Source organism: Berghia stephanieae, chromosome 2 (genome assembly GCF_034508935.2).
Source record: "Berghia stephanieae isolate SIO BIC M18660-M18661 chromosome 2, UCSD_Bste_1.3, whole genome shotgun sequence".
NCBI lineage: Eukaryota > Metazoa > Mollusca > Gastropoda > Nudibranchia > Aeolidiidae > Berghia > Berghia stephanieae.
The window spans coordinates 83297715-83314209 of record NC_088361.1 but is presented as its reverse complement, the minus strand read 5'-3'; the positions used below and the strand labels follow the sequence as shown (position 1 = coordinate 83314209).

The 16495-nt window shown below is 35.9% G+C and overlaps 1 protein-coding gene across 1 annotated transcript; it reads right to left on the bottom strand.

The window, feature by feature from the left end:
• Positions 1-512: 512 nt before the first annotated feature.
• On the bottom strand, positions 513-15797 carry LOC144965673 (aurora kinase A-like). Its single transcript, XM_078901253.1, has 8 exons — positions 15663-15797; positions 11986-12835; positions 9655-9763; positions 8280-8359; positions 5958-6096; positions 5380-5528; positions 4557-4788; positions 513-690 (listed from the first exon to the last, which is right to left on the bottom strand). Exons 2-8 carry the CDS (start codon positions 12771-12773, stop codon positions 544-546), a joined length of 1644 nt encoding a protein of 547 aa, XP_078757379.1. The 5' UTR covers positions 12774-12835; positions 15663-15797; the 3' UTR covers positions 513-543.
• Between the last annotated feature and the right edge of the window lie 698 nt (positions 15798-16495).

Genomic DNA, 16495 nt, shown 5'->3' with positions numbered 1-16495 from the left:
GAGCAGAGGGGACTGCCTGAAGCCTGGGATTGTAAAAAAAAAAAAAAAAATACTAATGAAAAGATGAAAATGGTATTGTTATAAACAATGGATGTTTCAGGTGCAAACTCCTAAGCATATATCAGCAATACAATTAACAAAGGAAAGTCGAAAACTGAGCAGACTACAGAGGAGGAAAAACAACAATAGTAAAAAAATTATGCGAAAGAAGAAAAAAAATATTTCTAAAGCATAAAATATGCAGTCTGAAATCCCTAAAATCTAAAAAAAAAATAAATGTAACCACCATTTGTGAGGGATAGACAATGTACCCCCCCCCCCCCCCCCCAAAAAATAAAATATATAAATAACAACAATAATAAGAGTATATACTTTGAAAAAAGAAAGATAACCTGACACAAACAAGGGGAGGAGGTGGATCAGCCGAAGTAGACAAAAAGGGGGAAATCCACCTTTCGATAGAAAAGTTGCATGTATAAGCTATTGAAACAAACAAAACAAAAAAACAAAAAGACAATGAATGAGTTTAATTGAAAATCTTTATCACTTTTGTGCTTGAGTAGAAGATGAAGATGATGGTGGTGGTACTCCTGATGCATCAGGAGGGGTTTTGTTTCTAAACTCTTGAATCCAAGGGTGCTTCATCACTTCCACCAAAGATAATCTGTCCTCTGGTCGTAATTGCAATAACTGGTGTAGCATTAAAATAATATAAATTAGCGTGAAACAAAAATAAAAAATTGTGATGAGGATATAAAATCAAAAGGTGATGAGGATATATAATCAAAAGGTTAAAAATGGTGATGAGGATAAAAAATCATAAGATTAGAGATTAGATCTCTCACAATAACGAAAACATCGCCTGAGCGGTAACTTAGTTCAGGTGATGACCCGAGGTCATGCCTGACAAATTACGGGGAATCCCCTAGTGAGTTCAGTTACAGTGATATCGGGTGATACCAGTCGATTTATGTTCACTTTCATCTCTTTGTTATCGCTTCACAATGAGCGTAAACACAAATTTCTTTACTCTGTAATATTTATCAAGATTTTCTCTTTCCATTCATATGTATTTTATGCCAGTGCTGTATATAATGATCGTGATATTTCAATCCCAAATAGACCGTTTTACTGTAATTTAAAATGCATCAATTTTTCAAATAAAAAAATTGAATTCTTCAAACAGAAACATTGAACAACTTTTATTCTTCCGTAAAGAGAATCTATTATATATATATATATATATATATATATATATATATATATATATATATATATATATATATATATATATATATATATATATATATATATATATATATATATACATTTCTTTATGACATGGTTACTACTTATCCTTTGTAACTTCGTTAAGTCGTCTTTGTATCACGAATGGTTAAAATGATCACCCTTAATTAATCATATATTGATCATTGCACCATAATAATTACAAACTATACAAGGTTTCTTTTTTAGCCACAAAGTACTGAAACAATATTTTAAGCTGGGAAGTAAATTTCAAATATATACAACTGAAATATGAAACGACTCGGACTTTATTCTAGTGTTCTTTATTGACCACGTTTGTAACTAGTGGAACTAAAAGCCGATATAATTGTGTTCATATAATATTAAGCTAAACTCATGTGACCACCTGTTGAATATAACGTGTGTGATGAAGACATCTTGACCGGAATCCATATCCTTCCGAACCAGCAATGATCAAAGCGTAACAAATTGGACAGTTGCACCAAGATGTTATCGCATGTCATCAAAGAACTAAGAGTGACGCCCAAAATGTGAGGGAATGAATGAACGGTTACTTTATTCCTCCATTGGTTAGAGCAAGTTTTGAGTTTCTATCGTTTTGTTTTCTTATAATAATGCAATTAATAAATTAAATTTTTTTTGTTTGTTTGTTTGTTGCTTTAGGTCTCTTCCAACACAATTGAGGTTATATGAGAGACCGCTGAAACAAAAAAACAAGCAATCTAACAAAAATAGTACAAATGTAAATCAAAATCACAACCTAAAGATATCATAAGCTAAATTATAAATAACCAAGAACAAACAGGCAGAAGGTTTACAGAAAAAAAAATATCCCCTGTCAAAAATTCAATCACAAACCAAAGAAGCAGGATAGGCTAGTAAAGAGAAGAAGAAACGACATCACTATCGGATCGTATACCCATGCGAACATCATAGGTATATGATTCAAGGGTGATGCTCCCATCCAACCACCCGCTAAATAAATTAAATTTAACTATACTCGAAATTGTGCTGATATCTAAATGCAAAATATCTCAAAGACAGTAATTTTAATGATAGATGGTTTGGTACCAAAATTAGGGGTGAGAATGACTGGTCACAAAAAAAGGAGTAAATTTTTCATCGTGAAGATCATGACCCATTCATTCGACCATAACCTATAGATTTGAATTTCACTAAAATTAACTGAGATGCGATCCAAAATTTGTCTTGCAGCAATTTCTGACACAACTCGGTGGAATTTCAAAAGTTGAAAGTGTAATTACATTTGGTGGTTGTAGTAGGGATGATGATGTGGTGGTGGTTGTAGTAATAACAGTGGTAGGGATGATGAGGTAGTGATTGTAGTAGTAGTATGGATGATTGTGTGGTGGTGGTTTTAGTAGCTGTGGTAGGAATGATGATGTGGTGGTAGGGATGATGTTGTGGTGGTTGTAGTAGTAGTGGTGGTAGGGATGATGGTTTGGTGGTGGTTGTAGTAGTGGTGGTGGTAGGGATGACGGTTGACGGTAGTAGTGGTAGGGATGATGAGGTGGTGGTTGTAGTAGTGGTAGTAGGGTTGATGGTGTGGTGGTGGTTGTAGTAGTAGTTGTGGTAGGAATGATGATGTGGTGGTAGTTGTGGTAGTGGTGCTAGGGATGATGGTGTGGTGGTGGTGGTAGAGACTGAGACTTCTTTACCAGAATAACTTATGTATTGACATTTTGAATTCTATATCAGAAAAAAAAAATAAAGAAGAAAAGAGAAATAGAAAGAAAGGCAGAGGGAAAAAAAAAAAAAAAAAAAAAAAAAAAAAAGAGAGAGAGAGATTAAAAAGGCAATAGGTACCTACAACAGGGAAAAAAAACCCAGACCCATTTGTCCATCCCCTTCCAACATCAACTAACTAATCAAAGAACACTTCTGGTCTTCTGTGTCAATTGTGACATCTGGTGCCATACTGTCTGGCCCAACGTCATAAAAACGGGACTGTCACCAAATTTCACGAGACTGAGCACAGGTGTCAAAATATGACATAAGACATAATGGTGATTTTGAAGAAAATGTTTGACACGGCAAATTTGAAAAAGGAGGAAATGTGATGGGATGAGCGGAGATAAACTACCATTTAGGCGGAAATCCGCCTTTAGGCGGAAGATTCTCAGCCCTGAAAATAAAGATCAAAATTTTCTCAGTGTGTTGCCAATTTGTTTAAATTGGTAAAATCGACTGTGGTTGTGCAAAAGCGATTGTAAACTAACCAGATATCAGTAACAAATCTGTTAAGTTTCATGGGAGATAACCTGTTGTAGTGGTCGGGAATTTGATGGAGTGAATGACTTCTTGACCGTGGCGCAGGTAAAGAATTAAAAGCTCGCCTAGCCAACACTGTGTTCTGTATCTTCTGTTCTAGGATAATGTGATTTATGCAATGCACCTGGGATAGAGCAAAACCTTAAAAATCCCTGTTTTTCTCCCCTTTTTGGCATTACTATAGCCACCTGCATTCAACGAAGTTCATAATCACACAGAGCAGCTACAACGAAGTATATAAAACTGCAAAGAGCATACCAAGTTAAGACAAGACTGGCATAAAAAATAAAATCATTGCAAAACTTTCCGACTCAGTGACCTTTAATAACACACCACCACTGTCCAGTATGAGGTAAAGGAAGGGAAATGATCCATTAATCTTGACCCATCAACCAGAAAATAATTAAGGGTCAATCCTCCCAGAGTCGTTGCGCTTGTAGGGCAATGAGGCAAGGGAAGTAATCCATTAACTTTTAATAACCCTGAGTACGGTACTTACAAGGTTATCCATTGCATATTAATGTCAAAAAGGATAACTTTATGTTGTAACCGAGCAGCACTGTGTATATATTCCCTTCTTAGAAATAGGCGTCAAGTCAATCTAAACAGCATTTGTGCTATCTAATATTATTTAAAAATCGAAAATTAATTCAGCCCAAGGATGAAGAAAATAAACAAACAAAAAGACTCCCATTATTCTCTTCATATATATCACTCAGCACGAAAATATTAGCAGGTCTGATAACCTGACGCAATTACGGGCAAGGTTTAATGTTGTGATTGATAATGTGTGAATTACAGAGTATTACAATGAACCAATATAATCCTCTCTCCCCCCCCCCCCCCCCCCCCCCCCCCCCCCCAAAAAAAAAGCATTGCCAACTCCAAGTGCTCAAATTATTTCCGCATTGTCCAAAGAACATTTTAAAATGAAAATGAGAAAGACAGAAAAAGGACAGAGAGAGGAGGAAAGGGAAGGAGGGTGTGCAATTTACCTTTGTGATAAGGTCCTTGGCCCCAGGATGTAGATGTTCGGGGAACTTTATATCAACCCTCTGAATCTTATGGAATGTGCTGGTCTGGGTCTCAGTCTCAAACGGTGGATGTCCCACAAGCAGTTCGTAGCAAAGGATTCCAAGGCTCCACCTGTCCACACTCTCGTTGTATGACTTGTTTTCCACCATTTCAGGAGGCAGATAATCTAAAGTGCCACACACTGTCGTTCTCCTTAAAACAGAAAATAAACATTGAAAGATGTTAAGAGAATCAGGAATTTTTTACAAAACACGTTTTAAAAGTTAAAAACTAAGCAATAAAATTTTGCTCTTTAATTTGGAGACTTTGTCGTTTCGATTTTAGAAGACCATCCAATATCCATCCAAATGGACCCAGTTATTAGACATTGCAAAACTGTACATTGGGTCTTCTCGTCTTCGTTTCTACCTGAAGAGGATGATTGATAATTACATTTGAAGCCAGAATCACTCATTATAATCAGCTCACGTAATATTTTTTCAAACTATTAAGGTAAGGATATTGTTATTTTTTCTTTTGAGGGTAATATTCAGGCCATAGTAAAAATTTTCCAATAAGAAAAAAAACCCCAAACCTATCAACACAATTTACACCCTTATCTTCTATGGCTTTGTCACTTCAAAATACAGTAAAATAAAATTTAATTAAAATTAAAATTTTCAGAGTTTTTGAATAACACATTTAAAAATCGTATAAAGAATGAAATGGATTTATTAAAAATATGTTGAAGAAAAATAAAACAAAAACCATTTTGATAAAATCACAAAAGAGAGAATAACCTACTTAGAAGAAGGCGTGTGCACAGACCAACCAAAGTCTGCCAATTTCAGATTATTGCCGGCATCCAGTAGTAAATTCTCTGGTTTGATGTCTCTATGTATCACTTGTCTCTCATGACAAAATTGAAGGGCATCGGCTGCTTGGTAGATATACTGGAGACAGATAAACAGCAGTAAACATTATTTTGTTTGAGTTAAGAAATTAATCATCAATGTGATGCTTGCAGGTCATATCAGCACCAGAAAAAGGAAAACGATAGGATATAAATTTGTAGATATACTGGAAACAAAAGCCTAATAAAATTGAGATAAAAGAAACAGGACTATTACACACCAGAAAGTGTTTTGTCAGTGTCTTGTTTGAGATTGGGAAGTACAGATTCAAGTATTTGATTCCTGATTGAAAATAACAGAGAATTGAACTAATTGCTTTATCAGATGCTGAGGTTCGGTTACAAACATGCACTCTACTACAAATAAAAACAGTCTCAACCCAAGGTAAATTATAAAACACAAAACAGATGAGTTCATTTCAAATTCAAATTTTGTGGAAATGGTATGATTGCTCTATGAAAATGTTACCTTTGCTGCTGTCTCATTCCCAAGTCCCTGTCGATTCTTCAGTAGCTTAAAGAGTTCTCCTTTGGCTGCATACTCCAGGATTAGGTAAATACGGCTCTCATCAGTAAACCAACCATGCAGCCTCAAGATATTGGGGTGGCTGGAATAATTTGTTTAAACAGATAGGTTCGATTTATGCAAGCTTGAAACATCACAACATAATACCAATAATAATGATAATAATAAAAAATAATTTCAAAATGTACAAGTTAATGAAATGTTTAGTTCCATTTCAATTAAACAAAACAAAAAAAGTTGGGAGAAGGCACAATTTGTTTTCAGGTTTTACGCACTTGCAACGTAATTAGGTCATGTCAGAGTCAGTCAAAAGAAAGACGATTGAATAACCCAGGCCTAAAAGTGATTCAGGAAAATATTTTTCCCTGCTTTTTCCCGGTTTTTTCCAGGCTCTACGGAAAATTTTAAGGTAGTAATTTTCAAGCATATTCATCAATTCTAGACCAGTCACCACTACCTATATATATATATATATATATATATATATATATATATATATATATATATATATAGAGAGAGAGAGAGAGAGAGAGAGAGAGAGAGAGAGAGAGAGAGAGAGAGAGAGAGAGAGAGAGATGTGAGTGAAAAAGAGAGTAGCTGAGACTGAGAGAAAGAAATATATTGACTCTGGCTATTAATACTTGGACGTATTCCTGTAAAGTGTAGGCCTCCTACAACATGCAAAAAAATATTTTAAAAAAGAGAGTGACAGATAGAGATATATATATATATATATATATATATATATATATATATATATAGAGAGAGAGAGAGAGAGAGAGAAAAGAGACAAAGAGAAGAGAAATCAATAGAGAGAAAAAGACATTTGAATATTACTATGAGAGAGAAAGTAGCGTCCAAAGACTTGTGGCCTACTTATTGAATTGCACATGAATGAAATAAAGCTAGTTAATCTAGAGACAGACAAAACAAACTTAGTACAAATTACAATGAGTAAACGACCTTAATCTGCCATCTCCAAATAATTGAATAACAAGTCTTGAAAATTAATTAAAGTAGCTCAAGGACGTCGACCGTGTTTCTTAGCTTAGCTAACAATCGCATTCATGACCAAGTCAAAAACACACACAAAAAAAACAAAACAAAGAAAAAACACACTCACACACACACACTACTAAGATGAGGGAGGGATGTGTGTTTCTAGCACTCCTGTCTTGTCGACAATGATGAGTCGACTGAGTGAATCAAGCGTCTTTAAGTCTTCGACCAATCACAGGCTATCTAACCGAACCGGCTGGTCGAAACAAAGACGCTTCTCGCCGTCGATGTATTACGCTATTGTTGTGCAAGTGGCAAGGAATATAACACCTTTTTGAGCAGGCCTAAAAGCTAAAATCTAAAAGTAAAAAATATAATTCTGAGGAATTTGAAAGTCACATTGTTGAAATCGGCTTGAAAAAAGAAGAACATTGGTCCTTGTTTCAGAAAAATCGGTTGAAAACCAACTGTTTTACGAATAAATTCGATTTTAAAAATTGCTTTTGTTTATTTTCGATTTTTTTAGCAACTTTTTTATTTATCGGCCGATTTTCTTGATTTTTATATCATTCTTTATATCTCAATGAGACGAGATCAGTGATATACTTTGTTTGTTTCAAACTACAACATAACAACATAATTTGGTTTTTTTTACTTATCAACCGTGCCTGGATAATTTATTCAACAACTGACGCAACTATCCCATTGCCGTCTTCCAGTGTTTCAGCGATGACTCTAAACCACTATAATTACGTCATGCACAGGAAACATGGTAATAGTCTGTGTACTCTACGAATGCGGACCGGACTTTGCTGATTGGGTCGATCGTCATAACATAGGGCCTAGTAGTGTGAGGAAACCATAAGAGGCTGCTGCCATGCTCTAAGCCGATCGTTCGCAGGTTGGGTAATGATTACGCTGAAGAATACATGTTGGGTTGTTGTTCACCTAAATTTTTCTCACGGCTTTTTCCCGGCCCCAGACAATTTTCACCGATTTTCCCGGCTTTTCCCGGTCGGGAAATTTCAAAATAAAGTTCCCGGCTTTTCCCGGTTTTCCCGGCCCACTTCGAGGCCTGATAACCTAAAGATTTAGATTAGCTAAAGAGCACAAGCAGAAAATAAGACGAAAGGAGATTCATCAAATATCAGAAGATCCAAGTGCGAAATAATCCTGCAGCTTGCCTGAAACAACAAGTAAAAAAATTATTTTTTTTTTAAATAACAAAACGACACAAATGCAATCGCAAATATCAAATTTTCTTACATGAGATGCCCTTGTATTTCAATCTCTCTCTGAAGCTGGTGCAAGATATTATTGCTCTTGAGCTGGCTTTTGAACATCAGCTGTTGGACATAAAGCAGTTGAATTCAAACGGTCATTGACAGCTTTACATTGGCTTTTCATTGAATCATAGCTTTGTTTTTTATTTTCAATCTTCAAAGCAATATAGAGGACCGATGAAGTTAAATAGAAAGATAGTTCACATCAGTGCTGATGGTGACAAAAAGTGGAAAAGTAGGAAAATGTTGAACGATTGCCTTTAAGCCCCATTTTTACTGCATTAAACCCCACTTTTAGAACAATTGAGATGATAGACTATCATTGATACTCTAGCTAACTTCTGGAGAGTGGGAAACTGCACCTGTGTGTTCCACCACACATCAACTCACTCATTGCTAGCACATTGTTTCAAGAAAATGTAAATTTCAAAAGAAGGAAATTCCTCCTCTGGACTCCAAAATCGCGGATCCAAGGAAAACCATCAGCACTGACACATTATAATGGCAACAAGGAAATCTAAATGGACCAAATTTCAGCACCAATTTCTTACGGAATAAATTGTTTTTTTTAAATCGAAAGCCTCTTCACATGAGAGAACATGAGTTATAATATAAAGCCATTAACATCAAACAAATCCAAATGAAAGCATTTAAAACAGTATAGGGTCAAATTCAGAAATCTGCCGTGGGAAGCTTACTATTGAATCCTTGAAAAAGGCTCTCTTCTACTCAGTTTCTCACCATAGTTGGGGTGTAAAATGACTGCCTGACTGGTGACAGTGGCATCACTGTTGAAAAAGAAATCATAACACCGCCTTACAAAGGCAGCTTGTCTCGTCCAAGATGTTTAATATTGCAGTTGGTTTGATTCCACTTGTAAAATAGTTATTGAGCATCATAGTTATTTGAGCAATTATTGGATTAAAAAAATGCATTGTTTGAGGACAGGAGGAATTTTGTTGCAAAATACAATGTTTGTTTGTTGCTTTAGGTCTCTTCCAACACAATTGAGGTTATATGAGAGACCGCTGAAACAAAAAAACAAGCAATCTAACAAAAATAGTACAAATGTCAATCAAAATCATAACCTAAAGATATCATAAGCTAAATTATAAATAACCAAGAACAAACAGGCAGAAGATTTACAGAAAAAAAATATCCCCTGTCAAAAATACAATCACAAACCAAAGAAGCAGGATAGGCTAGTAAAGAGAAGAAGAAACGACATCACTATCGGATCGTACACCCATGCGAACATCATAGGTATATGATTCAAGGGTGATGCTCCCATCCAACCACCCGCCAAAATACAATGTGAAAGAGGAAAAAAACCAAACATACAAACCAATCACACTTACCTTCAATGCAACAACATATTTACTCTTCCTTTCCCTAGCCATGTACACATTTCCAAACTTGCCCTTTCCTAATGCTTTCCCAATATCAAAGTCCTTCAGAGTCCAACCACTGAAAATAAAAGGAATAATGACCGAATCAATTTTGTCAATTTTCAGTTTCAGTACTGTTATAGATGACTACAATCACAAAACATGGAATACCTTTACTCAGGTCAAATCAGCACCTAGGAAAATGAAGATGATATATACAACACAAAGGATTTCTGTAAAACTCTTTGATCAAAAGTGCCTTGAAAAAGTAAGACAATAGGGAAAAGTTCCAAGGAAAGGAAAAGGTAAATCCAAACAGTAATAAATGCTAGTCATGACTGTACCCAGTCTGTTTTTAAATAGTAGTAGATAAAATATCTTTATGTCAAATAATTTGTGCTAAAATAAAGGACTAACTCTTGACAGTCTAAGGACAATGAATGCTGTAATGCAACCAACAATATGAATAAATTAAGAAGTACACAATGTGCTGGAAAATCAGTGACCGAAAATGTACAGAATTCGATCATACCCTAAAAAATACCACCATAAGACATGCATGTATAAGTTATGAATCTTCTCTTGTTCGCTTCCCACTTTGTAGAATACAAGCTACATCTCTATGTTATTAACATATCAAGAGAACTTTGTACTTGCAGCTACTCACAACGTAACTGATACAACTAGATGTGAATTTTTAATTCAGAAAAGTGAGTGGAGCAGGCACTTATGTTGAAGAAAGGAAGTAATGAGTAGGAAAGTGCCAGAAGACAATAGAGAATTAAAATTCAGCGACGGCGATGGGGACTCAAACCTGCGACCTTACTGGTATGACAACTCCGCCTGGCCGGGGAGAGCATGACTCTACTGTATGAGAGCTTTCCATGATCCCAAAAAAGATCGCTTCTAATCCTAGTCTTATTAGAGCCTGCTCTCCCCGACTTCTGGAGGTCACAGGTTCAACACACACACAAACGCCGCGAAGTTGGTTGGCCAGCATTTAAGCTTAATATTGGAGCATACTCAATGTCTCAATAGTTTCTGTTACATGTTTGTGTTGAGAATATTGGCCAGGCAGAGTTGTTGCACCAGTAAGGTCGCAGGTTCGAGCACCCATCGCCGCCGCAAAATTTCTATTCTCTATTGTCTTCTGGCACTTTACTACTCACTGTCTTTCTTGTTTACAACTAGATTGGGTGCCACGAGATTTGAGGTTTTTTTTAAAAACCCAACAAAACTTGAGCGTTTATATACAGCACAATATCCATAAAACGTGCTCAAAATACTAAAATGATCTTTAGCCAACACCTGTTAGGCAATATTACATACAATATTTTTCAGAAACAACTGTCAATGGCCAGATACTCATTTCACACCTGAGTACGGTGAAAGTGAGTAAAGAGCCTTTTCCAAGGACTCAACTATGTGCACTCAGAGCGGGACTTAACACTGTTTGCTTTTAAGGGTTTTACGGCGCTTGCAGCACATTAGTCAAATCAGTAAAAAGGAAGAAAACGGGATATTAAAAAGTTCTAGAATTAAAATTAAAGCACCCAAGAAATGGTAAGACAAATGGGAATTTGTTCAAATAGGAAACAGATGTAAATTCCAAGAGCACACCATCAAAGTACTTAGTTTGAGATCACCTAAAAGTCTCATCCAGACACACAAGCACAGGCCCCCACTGAGAGGCATACACACAAATGTTTATAAATCATACATAATATGTCAACAAAACATAATACAGTGCATAACAGAGAGATGATTTAAAAGGAAAAAAATATCTCCCAAAACTATACATTCGACTGTTTCCCTCTTAGTCAGGGCAAGGACAAAACCAAGTAATCTCATTCCAAGACAAAGACAGAAAGCAAATTGGAAAACAGATTTAGGGGAATAGAAGATACAGTAAGTACCTCCCTGCCCACTATGGGAGGTCAGGAACCCCACCAGGGACTTAACACTGGACTGGACCTTCCGATCCAAAGGTGTCATACTAGACCACATAGCCACAAATGTGTATGGTATATTGAAGTGATGATGAAACAGGAGTTGGTGGCAGTATGATGATGGCGAAGTGTGGACATTTCTAAAAAAACATTTTTGTTACAAAGATCCTAAAAATGACTTGTCTTGATTATGAGGTAAACTTACCAAATGCATATCTATGACATAATATAAGTAAATAAAATGAACTTTGGTAAACATTTTCTTTAGGGTCTATCTCAAAAAAAAAAAAAAGAAGATCAAAATAACCCAAGCCTCAGCTGCAGTGCAGCACCACAAAGCAACTTAACTTACCATTTTTTAGATTGTCGTTTGCCTTCACTTTGTGATTGGCTTGAATCATTGTCCTTATTATCACCAGATGCTTTGGGGTGGTTGCTTGATGAAGTTGAATTTGAACTGGTGGCAGATGAAGAAACTGCTGCAGTAGCTTTAACAGTAGATTGTACTGTGGCTACACAGGAAGCGGATGCTGCACTTTGAACAGCATGTGACGGCATGGTGGAAGGATCAGAAGCTTCAGTCCCTGATGTTGATGGATTAACTTTAGTTAATGAAGTTGTACTGGAGGAAGTGGCTGAATGGGGATTGTTCTTGTGAGGAGGTACTTTCAAAATAGAAGTTGAGGTGGTTTTAGGAGCAACCCCTTTTGATGAGGGATGTAGTGAACCAGCACTCTTGGAAATTTTTGCTTTAGTCAAACCGACAGCCGTCTGTTGTTGCTTATGTAAGTGACGTACAGGAAGCTCTGTAGATTTTGATGTAGTTGTTGAAAAAGTTGCACTGGAAGTGGTGGTTGAATGGGGATTGCTCTTGTTTGAGGGCACTTTAAAAAGAGAAGTTGTGGCAGTTTTTGAACCAACCCCTGCTGAATTCTTTGGCACTCTGCTGGGAAGTCTATGGGAACCAATGTTTTCTTTATTGAGAGTGCCAGTACTCTTCGCAGGAGCAAGGGAATTTGTTTTAGGTACTGAACTAATGCCAGCCTCTTTTATGGAATCTGTTGAATGGGATCTATAAAGAGCCCCTGAGCCTGTTGTCGTCATCACCCTGGACTTCAGCACTCGCTTAGGCCCCTCCATTATTGTGCAATGTCCAGATTGGAAAAACACTTTGACTGGACTTGAATTACAGGCACAACACTCTGGAAAGCAGCAAGATAGTATTTAGAGTTTCAAATCTATTGAAATGACAGTTGATACTGATAACAGATGACAATTTTGTAATTTAGTTCAACAATACAAGTCAGTTACTGACAACTGACCATTAATAAGATGCCTGCGATTGAAAGCAGTGTAATCAGTAAGGAAAATATATATACTAATATATAATCCCCTGCGTGTGACTAGAAGCTCCGCTAGCCAATATTCAATAGTACTAGAAACTACTAGAAGTAGAAGGATTACTGGTTTACGCAGTGCTTCACAGATACAGAGAATTGAAAATTCAAATCTCTTTTCTCTATCTGTATCTGTGAAGTACTGTGTAACCTTCCTACCTAGAGAGAGTATCACACCCAGGGGAAAATCAAATCACATGCTGCCGCTGTGATTATCCCCAGACATCTGACAGGTGTCTGGGGATAACCAAATTTCGTTATCCCCAGACACATATTTGAAACTTCGCTCTTTTAAACAATTATCCACATTTCAGAATATGGAACGTTTCCAAATGCACATAGAAATAAGGAAAGTTAATAAAATATCTATAAAAACATAAAATTAACCAACATTAAATCAGTTGTTACTACATATACACAATATGCGTCGACTTCGAAGTGGGTGTCATGGCCGAATGATTTAGTCGTCTGCCCTGGAAGTTTTACCAGAATCGACGTTGTGGGTTCGAATCCTGGTTCCGCCACTTTTTTTTATTTATTTTTTTTTTTTGTGCGAGTCTATTCTTTTCTCCTTTTTGTTTGACCTTTTGTTCTGTTTCTGAGCATTAATTTCTTTAAATTGTTTTTATTTTTTTAAAGATTATTGTTTGTTTTTTTTCTCCTCTATCTGACCATTTGGTCGCTCACTGAATATTTCTGTTTGCTTTTTAATTATTTATCCTTTTTAGTCACTTTTTGAGATCGGAGTGGGGACAAATATGACAATTTGCTAGAAACTAGAAAGGAACTAAGAGAGAGAGAGAAAGAGAGAGAGAGAGAGAGAGAGAGAGAGAGAGAGAGAGAGAGAGAGAGAGAGAGAGAGAGAGAGAGAGAGAGAGAGAGAGAGAGAGAGAGAGAGAGAGAGAGAGAGTTTTAAAAAAAAAAGAGGTGGGGGGGAGGATGGACGGGACATTTATCCCTTGCACCGTTCTGTAAAAAGAAGATGGAATGTTGTTGATTTTGGTAAAACTTCCAGGGAGAAGACTAAAAACAATTTTAAGAAATTAATGCTCAGAAACGGAACAAAAGGTCAAACAAAAAGGAGAAAAGACTAGACTCGAACAAAACAAAAAAAAAAAAAAAAAAAAAAGTGGCGGAACCAGGATTCAAACCCACAACGTCGATTCTGGTAAAACTGCCAGGGCAGACGACTAAACCATTCGGACATGACACCCACTTCAAAGTCGACGCATATTGTGTATATATAACAACAGATTATTTAATGTTGGTTGATTTTATGTTTTTTATTTTATTAACTTTCCTTATTTCTATGTGCATTTGGAAACATTCCATATTCTGGAATGTGGATAATTGTTCACAAGAGCGGCGTTTCAAATATCTGTCTGGGAATAACGAAATTTAGTTATCCCCAGACAGTAGGTACTTTGGTAAACGTCCATTTGGCCCTCCAGCAGGAAACCGATAAATGGGCTAGTGGCTGTGACCCGATTTTTTGGACTTTTGAGTGATGGGTCTCAGAAAAAGTTCCATAGATTTTTTGTTTATGGATGGATTTTAATGATTGATGTCTTATTTTCTTCAGGAGAAATTACTCTATCGTTTGGTGTAGTTTATTTTAAAATCAATGACAATTTAGTATAACTTTTGATTATGGATAAAATAGGGTATAATTTAGCTTTGGATAATTAAAAGATTAGAACCTGGTAAATCAAAATTTCATGCTGGCTCGTTTATTTAACATCTTAACTTTTATATAAAATTAAATTCAGGGGAAAGTTGTATACCGCATCCATGAAATTCGTTCCAGCAAAATCCTTACTCAAATATTAGCGGCCATTTTAGACCAGTTTTGAAATCCAAATGGTGGTTACTACCGGAAATGCAACCGTTTCAGGTCACAAAGTACGTCAGTAAATAACAAAGGCAAATAGAAGACCATTTTCAGCCTTTAAACTAACATTATATAACTTTTCTTCTGCGTATCTGATTTTCACAATGTTGGTATCATTAGAACCGTGTTGAAAAGCACTTTAAAATGATATAGGTTTCATTGAGCTCAATCCAATTTGAATTTTTTACCAAAGTACCTACAGACAGGTGTCTGGGATTTAATGACAGCCACATGCTGCAGGCGCAGGAGGGGCAGGGGATCATTTGAAATTTGAGTATTTTTATTTATCATTTTCCCTTCCGTCACCACAGTCACAGGCTTCCCAGTGGTCAATTGTCAGTGATTTAGAAAACATCTGGCCCTGGGACTGGAATAACTTTTCAAATTCAAACATAATCAATGAATCAAAATCAAAACATTGATTTTGATTTTGAATTTGATGAATCTATTTTTTCGGCTGGAATTTGGGCGACTTGGGGAAACATTTCTAAATTCTAGGAACATCTCTCAAATGACTTTTTAATCATTAAAAAGGGCAATAGGTATCAGATAAAATTTACCCTAAAGTTAAAGTCTCATTTAGTTTTAGTCTTTTGACACCGTCACCCTCGCCCTCGCCTCCCTCCCCTTCATTCATCGGTCAGTCCCTTGAACACCAATTAAACGAGAACGGTGTACCGTCTTGCTGCGCCAAAATTAATTTCCAATTACTTTAGAGATTACTGGAAAGCGTTTACTTACCGAATGCCAGAGACTAATCGAAAACAATTATTGTGAAGTTTTAAACTTGGTGATGTTTCAGTGTTTCGGCTTCCAAACACACCTTCTGTAAGAAATTTTCTGGTTCAAAATTTGAGCTCGACTGTGAAGACCGTTAGCCTAGATGCCAGATCAAGTTTTTTTTAAACCGCCAAACAAATCATAGAAAATGCCCAAGGGCCTTGAAAAACTGCCATTTTTTAAAAGACAATAACTATACTTTAGCGCACATGATAATCATGAAAATAAAAATAAAATAAAATAAATACTCTGATTTTGACCAAAGACCGTTATTTGTCTCGCTTAGTCTCCATTTGAATGAGTCATATTTCTATTCACTTTATTTATTCTTCTCTCTTAATTTTCATGATTAGCGTCGGTAAAACTCGGTAAACTTGTAATAGGAAAAAATGTCCAAAAATCCTTTTTTTTTAACTTAACAAAGGGTTTCCAATACGAACAAAAAAAATAATTGAATGAATGAATAGATAAAAAATGAATGAAAAAATAATAGATGTTTGTGAAATGTAGTTTTACAAATGCCAAACGGGCATTCTATTTTGTTACAATTTCCGTGAACTGGAAAGGGGAGAGACGTTCACTGAACGTCTTTCATTTTAGCTATAGGTACCAACGAAGCAATAAAACGAAGTGACAAGAAGTCGTTAGGAATTGCAAAACTTATAAAAATAAGTTTGATTTTGAAACAATTATAATTCCTTTCAAGGTTTTACTTAGTTGCAAAGGTATCGTCTTATTAAAATAATCATTATTGTTATTATTATTATTATTATTATTATTATTATTATTATTAT

Bases quoted from the DNA above. Each gene is read 5' to 3' on its own strand.
- LOC144965673 (XM_078901253.1), bottom strand. From the start codon at position 12,773: ATGGAGGGGCCTAAGCGAGTGCTGAAGTCCAGGGTGATGACGACAACA. The intron at 8,360-9,654 runs GTAAGTGTGATT...TATGTCCAACAG, and splicing joins AATATGTTGTTGCATTGAAG to CTGATGTTCAAAAGCCAGCT. The intron at 6,097-8,279 runs GTAAGAAAATTT...AAATTATTCCAG, and splicing joins GAAATACAAGGGCATCTCAT to CCACCCCAATATCTTGAGGC.